Consider the following 9293-nt stretch of genomic DNA (forward strand, 5'->3'; position numbering starts at 1 on the left):
CATTTTTGATGTTTTCATTGGGAAAGAAATATTCTGCCCTGAATAAAATGCCATGTATTTTGATACATTAAGAGTTAGAAAGAAAGAAATTAATGCATAAATGTACTTATGAAAGATTTTGATATACTAATGCAATTTCTGACACTTAATAATAAATCAAGTTTCAGTTACGGCATGGGATACCCATATTGATGTAGGTATCAAAGAAAAAACCTGTTTGTATATGTTGGTTTATAAAATGAAGTGCCAGTAAAGTCATTGTCTGACAGTGGAGTTGTACCTACATTTGAGACTTGGTTGAAAGAGAAATGTCTTGAAAAGTTAAATACCTGCAACCCCCATTGCTACATCAGGAAAAATTGCTATTGTACACTCAGTATAAAAGCTACATATGGCCCCTGTGCAAGCAGCATCCTCCCATAAACAGAATGTTCCCACTACTGGTCTAAGTTTGAAACTGGCAATGCTTTGAATCTCAGCTGTACCATACTTTCTCACAGATACCTTCTAAGTTGCAGTCTAGTAAAAAACATAATTGGATTCCACAAGTCCGTCCAATAATACGTACCTCATGGGAGAAGTGCTACTGAAGTCGACTAAAAGCTTAGGCATGCTCATTTTCTAAAATGTGGCAAGTTTTCTCTTGGAAGTTAGTGACAGAAAAAAAAAAAAAAAAAAAAAAACAAGGAAAAAGAGTAGAAAGGAAAACAAATCTAACATAGCAATGTTGAGAAAACACTGATTTATGTACCATGAAACACTTGTGAATGGCAAGAAACTATACTAGATTAGACCAATATTTTCCAGTTACCAATGATACTATTCAAATAACAAACTTCGTAACATTTAAATTTTATTTATTTATTTTGAACTCTAAACTTTTTTTTTTTTTTTTCTTCAAGAATGTTCAGCGGAAGATTTCTTTTTGCTCCAGGGACAAAACTCAGTTGTCTGCAAACTGTAGATATCAGTGCATTGGTGCAATGTAACAATTCTCCACCATAGCAAAGACAATAAAAGACTTTACCATATTTGAGTCTGTGGAAAAAAATTAGAGATTCCTTAGACAAAGATCTGAAAGCTCTGCATTAATAAACTTTAAGACTGCTTAAGGAGACAGAAAAGTTAATAAAATATTACTTTGATAAAACAAATTTAAATTATATGATGCATTAAATTATATGATGCATTAAATTATATGATGCATTTTACAGGTAAAACCAAAGATAATTATAACTAGGATTTTGGACGATCTGTATTTGGAAAACAAGGTTTTTACCTTTTGTGCTTTTTTGTAAAAGGTTTTTTGTAAAAGGTTTTTACCTTTTGTGCTTTTTTGTAAAGAATATCCCTTTTGAGTCTAATTGCGAAGGAATACTTTGAGAGAAATGGCTATATAACTCTATACCTATGTGAGCTAATATAGGACTAGCTTCACAGGGAAAAGAAATTTCTGAGATCTGGCCTAAACGTTCTACCTTTCTAAGAAACCCAAAGCTGTCAGGGGTATTTGCTTTAAAAAAATGGTATTTTTATTGAAAGAAAATAAGTTTGTCCAGGATTGATTTAAACATCCCTTGGTATCAGGTATTGATGGAGCAGATACAGAAGACTTCTGAAAACTGGCTACTTTCTCTAAAGCTGTGCCAAGGTTCTTCTAGTTGACATAAAACATAAAATGTTTCTGGTTTGGCCCATATAAGGCACAAAGAAGTAACTACTTACTGTATTGAGTAAGTACTGTTCTCTGCTGCACCCACTTTTGGTTAGTCTAACTAAGAAAATAAATGAGTTTTTCATTCAAGAGTAAAATCACATTTGGACAATCACTATCCCTCTTGTGTAAACATCAAGGCCTGGTATAGTTATTTTATTAGTCTGGAGCCCATATGTCACACGGACGAGAAGGGTCTCTGAGAACTGGAGATTAAGCTGAGGTGGAATTACTCACTTCAGGACACGACAAGCCTGTAGGGAAAATTGAAACGTTTTAAACGGATGGGTAGAATGTAAACATCAGGAAGTCATAAAGATGGGCCACACACTGCGAAGCAGAGGAAGGAAATTATTAACGGAGGATGGTTTCACGGGAGATCCACATCATTTCCATGCAGGATCTCATGCAGCAGAGGCAGCAACCCCGGGGCCCCCTGACAGAGCCTCACCAGGACCCCAACCCCACATAGTCACCCTTGGCTGTGCAGGAGCATGTCCGCCTCCCTTCCGCACGGCAGCATTAAGGTGTTTATCAAGCCGAGGGGGCACCAGAGACATAAGCCCTTTTGCTCCGGCCCTGGTGTTAGTCTGTACCCCCACCCCCCAGCCCCACGCCGCGGGGCCGGCCGCCATTTCGCGACGGACGGGGTCGCCTGTCGCCACCTCGCAGCCTGACGGCAGGGGCCGGCGGCTCGCAGGCTCCCTCTAGGCATCGCTGCCTCGGGAAAGCGGGAGGAGGAGGGCTTTTCTTTTTCTTTCTTTTTTTTTTTTTTTTTTTTTTCCTTTTTTTTTCCTTTTTTTTTTTTTTTCTTTTCTTGTTTTTCTTTTGTAATTTTTCCCTCCCCTCTCTCTTTTCCAGCCTGTAAAGTGTGTCTGCCCCTTTGAACCGCGGGCACAGCGCGTGCGGCTGCACACACACACATGCACACACCACACACACACACTCACACACGCACACGCACACCCAGCCGCCGGCTATAAATAAGTTAAGAGCCGGGCAGAGGGCGAGCAGTGCGCGTCTCCCGCCGGGCGGAGGCGGCGGGGACTGCGACCGCCACCGACCGCCCCGAGCAGCCTCCTCCCGGGCGGCTCAGCCCCGACCCCGGCCCCGGGTGCCATGGCGTGCGTGGAGCGCTGCTGCGCGGGCAGCCGGCGGCACAGCAGCATCCTCTACAACATCCTCAAGAGCCAGGAGCAGGCGGAGGCGGAGAGGCGGCAGCCGCCGCCGGGGCAGGGGCCGGGGCCGGTGGCGAGGCGGGGGCCGGCGTGCGGCGGCTGTTCGTGCGGCTCGCAGCGGCGGGTGGCCCTGAAGAGCCCGCAGGTGGCGTGCAAGGCGGCCTCGGCTGTGCTGGTGAAGACGCTGCGCTTCGTGCAGAACGTGCCCTGCTTCCAGGAGCTGCCCCTGGACGAGCAGCTCGTCTTGGTCCGCAGCTGCTGGGCGCCCCTGCTGGTGCTGGGGCTGGCGCAGGACCGGGTGCACTTCGAGACGGTGGAGAGCGCCGAGCCCAGCATGCTGCAGAGGATCCTCACCAACCGGCGGCAGGGCGAGCACACCCCGCCGCGGGGACCGGCGCCAGGGCGGCCGCACCCGCCCTCGGCCGGCGACATCCAGGCCATCGAGGGCTTCCTGGCCAAGTGCTGGAGCCTGGACATCAGCACCAAGGAGTACGCGTACCTCAAGGGCACCGTGCTCTTCAACCCGGGTGAGTGCCCCCGGGGGTCCCCCGAGGGAGGTGGCGGAGCAGGGGGGCGCGGGGCGCAGCCCCCCCCAGGGGTCGGGCCGCGGCCGCTGTCCCGGGAATGAAACAAACCCAGCCCGTGGCAGTGGCTCGGGACAAGGCGGGCGGTAGCCGCCACTCCCCGCCTGCTTGGAGCCTCCCTGGGGCTCCGTCTGTCCATCTGTCCGTCTGTCCGGCCGGCGGGGCGCAGCAGCCCCCCCCGGACAGCTCGGCACCCGCACAGCGCGGACAAAGCGGGGCTAACCTCAGGCTCTCAGGTGTGCCACGGCAGGGGAGTGCTTCTTTGGCTTTGCGTTGCATTACTGTGAGTTCTTTTTGTTTTCATCCATTGTTTCTCTTCGTAAAGACTTCGAACAGCTCTATCAAGTGGTTACCATGTCAGTTACTCACCTGGAAAGCAGCTGGATACGGCACTTCCTAACTGTGGCTCTACCAAGTTGTATTTAGCACTTCTGCATTCACGCTGTTGGACCGAAAAGCAAAATCCCTCTACTCCCACTCCCTCAATATCCTCAGTGTAGTTCACTCAGAAACTTTCTATCATATATTGGAGTTAATACTTGTTGCCACTTCTTATCTGGAGCTACTTAGAAACTGTTGTCAAAAGATGCCTTACCAGAATAATGCCTTTTGTAGAAGTGAACAAGTTATGAAACAAGTTTCTTTTTTTTCTTTTTCTTTTTTTTTTTTTTTTTTTTTTTTGTATCTCTGCTATTTACAGATTGTACTTGTCACTGCAAAGGCATTTTCTACAGCATTCTTCAATGAAAGTTTCTGTTATCAGCTAATTCTTTTTAACATTTAAATGAATGTTGGCAAGTATTGCAGTTCACTTTTGAATAGCAAAGAGTATTGAATGTCCTGAACCACCAGCATGATAAGATTTTGAGCCACACTATAAAATTTGGCACATTGATTGTGCATGCAAGAAGTCCTCTAGCAATTTCATGTGTTTCATTCTTTGTGTGATAAATATAATCTGTAAGTTGTTAACTCTTCTGTAAGAAGAGTGTTTTATAGATGAAACCTATGTAAACAAAATAATTTATTTTTCTTTTCAGATTTACCTGGACTGCAGTGTACACAGTATATTGAAGGACTGCAGAGGGAAGCACAACAAGCTCTAAATGAACATGTCAGACTCATTCACAGAGGTGATGAAGCCAGATTTGCCAAGCTGAATGTTGTTCTATCCTTGTTAAGATCTATTAATGCTAATGTGATTGCTGAACTATTCTTCAGGCCCATCATTGGAGCAGTGAACATGGATGACATGCTTTTGGAAATGCTTTGTGCAAAATTATAAAGGTGTGTAAAATAATGAAAATAAATCCAATTCAAAGGAAGCCGTAGAGCAGAATAGTGTAAAGTACTGTAAATAAACTAACTTATTGTTTTTACATAGATAGTATTTTTGTATTCAATAATAAAATATTCTTTAAGTTCTGGAATTATTTTTTATTAAAGACAGTGTTTTTGGAATAAGATTACAGTCATCAGAATAAGCTTTAAGATTGCAAAGAATGTTCATAACCCAAGTCAACTGGCTATTCTTTTACCATGGCTCTGAATAAAGATAACACACTATATTGTACTTTCAAGGTTAGAAATCCCTGCTCGGCCCCGGCCCCCCCCCCCCAAAAAAAAAAAAAAAACACCCTAGTCTAGGTTTACATTTTAAACATAGCTGGCATGCAGAAGTGGGAAATGAGCAAGCCGTTTGCTTTGCATATTTCGCTGATACTAGAATAGGATACTGTAATCATAATTCTGCTCATAGTTCAAATACCAGCTCCATCAGAGGCTTACTGCTGTCAGTGAACTAGTTCTGTTGACTTGAAGTCAACAGATTGGAAGTCTGTAAGGAGTATTAAAGAAAATACATTTTATTTGATGTGAGGGAAAGCATATTATGAATATTTTGAGATTTAATTAAACTTGAATGAAGCTTGGGTAACTTGTGGTAAAACATTCCATTCAACGCATGTTGGGCTTCAGGGAAAAAAAAAACAACCAAACAAAAAACACTTGAGTCCCCAAAACAATAAGCAAAGAAAAACAACTGTAAAAATATCCCAAAAGCAAATGCTGAATAGAGTGGAGAACTACTGGTGTGGACTCAACACTTTTCTTTGCTTTTCATCTAGGAATTTGCTAGTAAGGATTTTGGTAGCTGGATTCTTCAAACTAATTCCTATAGAAATACACAATTGTTACGCTGACATGTGGTGTACCCATTGGTATGTCCATCAGAATTTGTCAGCTAGCATGAAGATGTCATAATTAAATTTCAAGCTTACATTTTTTTTTTCAAGCTTACTTTTTTTTTTTTTTTTTTTTTTTAAATCTTGGATTTGGATTTAATCCTTTCTCCCAAAGCAGTTGTGTCTTTGTTGAAAAAAAATATAATCCCTTTTTATTTTAAAATTAAAAAGGAAAAATCAAGAATTTTAGGGGAATTTGTTTCATGGTTTACCTTTCTCCATGTGCAGTTTACTACCCCTTTCCCCTGGGGAATATTGGTAAAAAGAAACAGGGAAAGAAATGTGACAGTGTTCCCAAAGTAAAAGATAGCAGATATTCATGTATATTAACCACTATCAATAAGAGGTGTTTTTTAAAACACAGTTACTGTAGTTGAGGCAGTCATTCTTAACAGCAGGTGTGCAGGGGAGAGAGGGAAGTAAGTGTTTGAAGAGCTTTCTTTTGCTGCCACCTTGCGCAAAGGATAATCACAACTCCCACACACAGGTAGGTCCCAAGGAAGACCGTTGTAGTCTTGTACCTACCCAGATGAAACATGGAAAGTAGAAATAGCTGTAGAGGTAGCCAAACATTTCTTGGGGACAAGTTCATCCATAAGTATTATCACTGAGGTTTGTATTGTCATAGCAATAAGGACATCATCATAGACTGGGATACCATTGCTAAGCCAACAAAACAAAGCAGCAAAAAACAATATCCTTCCTGAAAACTAATGGTGGGGCATGATTGCACACTTTTCTGGTGCTCACATAACTTGGTAGGTTTGTGCGCCCTGAGAAGCATCCCCAGAATTCCAAAGAACAAAAAGAATGTAAGTAAGGTGTTCATCACTACCAGCTCAGACTTCAGACCACTCCAAAAAAATAGCAGGCTTAGTCTCTGTTACATAAATGCTTTTACATGCACACACACATGCATGTACACACATAAACATATTCATATGGAGAATATTTACTCTGTAGGTATAAATGTTCTGTGAGTTTACGATAGCTTCTGAGAATATCTGATGTCTCTGCAACATAAATATATGTGTTACAACATATGAGCTTACAGTAGTTAGCTTTCAAGGATACCTGACAAAGAAACCTCTTTTCCCAAAAGCACAAAGGATGTTGATAAAATGTTTAAAGAGTGGTTAGTGGCAGCAGATGAATCTTGGGTAAAAACTAAAAAGATTAAACAGGCTTGTATTAAAACAACTTTGTATACCACTGAATTTCATAATACACTGTTCACAATTAAAAATTGAAAGAAATAGTTTTATTTTCTTTCCTGCTGAGTGGCAGAAGAGGCTTCCTGGCAGTACTCATAACAGTGAATTGTAATAGCTGAACCTTGGTCACAGGCAACAATTTTCAGCTGAACAGTCACCTTGAGACGTTTTGGATCTATTGTGCCACTAAACACAAAAGTTTTCATGACTCAGGTGGACCAGCTTACATCTCCAGGTTCGATAAGCAGGAATATCCCTCTCTGAGCAAATTCTGCATTCCACTCAATTTTCTGAAGTTGTCATGAAAAATGTTGCTTCTGTGTACAATGAATCCACCTTGAACTTGCTGTGCTCTATCATATTTCTCTCAGACCAGCAGCACTGTTAGTCATTTAGCTATTGTCTATTCAAATGGAAGCACCTGGGAACAGTAAATAGGAAATCTGAATGGGAAAAACAATTTATCTAGACTTTCTTTGCCTTGCCACAGCAGAGAACTGGCAAAAATGTGTCTCCTCAGGTCAAAGGAACAGGAATGACTATGCAAGGAATTTAAAAAGACTTATAGGAGAAACCAAGGTAAGGACTTGGGATCTACACAGGAACAGAAGAGAAAAATTTGGTATGATTCAGGAACAGAGTGAGGAAGGGTATGATTTTAGTGTGGAAACAATGTGCCAAGAGCTGACTGGAAGCAAATGGAGAGAGATTATAATTTGCAAAACAAGCCAGAGCTGGAGCAAAAGAGTGCCTGTGGGAGTACTCTGTATCAAGTCCAGAAAATATTGCAGAGTAGGGAAGAACCTACTCGAGAAGCTGACTCAGAGGAGGACAAAGGCATTTTCACCAACTTGCTGGGACCGGATGGCTTGCTCTTTCCTCCGCTGGCACCTGAGCTGCACTGGCACCTGCACAGCAGAAGCTGTGCAGGAGTGAAGAGCAACCTGTTCAGTCTTCGTCTGTGAGGATACAGTGCTTGCTGAAATAAACAAAGCTACTCTGTTGCCCAAAGCCTTTGTCTGTCAGTGCTCTAAAGCCCAAGTTTTCATTTGGAAGGAGAATTACTGGGACAGATATTTTTCTGCCTTGACTCTGTCCTCCGCAGGGTGAGTGAACTCTGAGTTGAATGTCCTACATGGCTATGGCTATTGCCATCTCAGAGACACAAGAGAGGATTTCTCTGGATGTTCCTGGCAGCAGGTGTAGACAACGCTTGCAGCCAGCCCCATCTTATGATGAGCAGTGCTGTACTGTGTTGTGAATGCAGCTTTGCTGGAAGCAGCATAACATCGGCTAGCGTGGTCCCCATTTCTACCCTTGCAACCCCTGGTGACTGGTGCCTGTCCTGCTGGCTGCCTGCTGAAACTGAAGGCAGAGGTGGTTCTGCACCCATGGAGCTGGGTGACCCGGAGCCACCACGCCTGGCACCCTCCAAAGTGACTGCTCTGCACCACACAGGGTCTCTGCAGAGGGATGTGTAGGGGCAGCACAGGTCTCAGGAATGGAGTTGCACCACTGCTGCTGCCCTTCAGCATCAGAGCAAAGGCAGGCGACCCTGAGGGTTTTCATATCCATTGGAAAGAATGAACAGGAGGGGAAAAATATTATCCCTGCTGCTGTTTCTGAAGTTTGTGTTCAGAGCAATTCAGTGTTGAGACCTGTGCTGTTCTTGTGTTTGTGGGGCTGGACAGTATCTGCAAAATAACTAAATGTGGCACAGTGATCATGTCCTCATACTTAACCTGCTGAGACCAGGGCACCTTGTGTAGGCAGGCATCTTTTGATGTAGAATGTTATGTTACACCACAGCTCACAGCTCTGGGAAAGGCCCTATTAAGCATCTGGGAACATTTGTGGCCAGTTTTTTTTTTTTTTTTTTTTTTTTTTTTTTTTTTTTTTTTTTTTTGTGATGTTTACACTCCCAGGTACTTAGCACTGCAGAAACATGCTTGAGGTTGCTTGGGAGCTGCTGTGCTAGACCCACTCGAGACTCAAAGCCCACAGGGTCATGTGAGAGGTCCTTTCCCATGGAAATGCTGACACTGCAGCTCCGGTTTGACATTGCCACAGAACTATGTTTGAAAGAGGGGAATTATTTAAATGGTTTCTCACAAGGTTTCTCATAAATCTTGTGAGGTCAGGTCATCAAGGTACATACAACAACAGTAATCTGGCCATGTAAATCAGTAGCTTTAATTTATCAAAGGCAACTGCACTTTCTCCACTAAAGAGAGTGGCAAAATACTTGGCTGGATTTTTTTTGAAAATTGTGTGAAGGGGAAGCTGTCTATTTATGCATGGATTTTTTTCCCCTTGCTCTCTTAAACATACCAGTAATTTTCCAGTTCAATTATAAAAAT

At 43.0% G+C, this 9293-nt stretch overlaps 1 protein-coding gene across 1 annotated transcript; it reads left to right on the forward strand.

Annotated features, from left to right (window-relative positions):
• Positions 1 to 2551: 2551 nt before the first annotated feature.
• Positions 2552 to 4906, forward strand: NR0B1 (nuclear receptor subfamily 0 group B member 1). The gene is made up of 2 exons (XM_035316055.1): positions 2552 to 3419; positions 4517 to 4906. The coding sequence occupies exons 1-2, from the start codon at positions 2834 to 2836 to the stop codon at positions 4759 to 4761; spliced, it is 831 nt and encodes a 276-aa protein (XP_035171946.1). The 5' UTR covers positions 2552 to 2833; the 3' UTR covers positions 4762 to 4906.
• The last annotated feature ends 4387 nt before the right edge of the window (positions 4907 to 9293 follow it).

This window comes from Oxyura jamaicensis, chromosome 1, assembly GCF_011077185.1.
Source record: "Oxyura jamaicensis isolate SHBP4307 breed ruddy duck chromosome 1, BPBGC_Ojam_1.0, whole genome shotgun sequence".
Lineage (NCBI taxonomy): Eukaryota > Metazoa > Chordata > Aves > Anseriformes > Anatidae > Oxyura > Oxyura jamaicensis.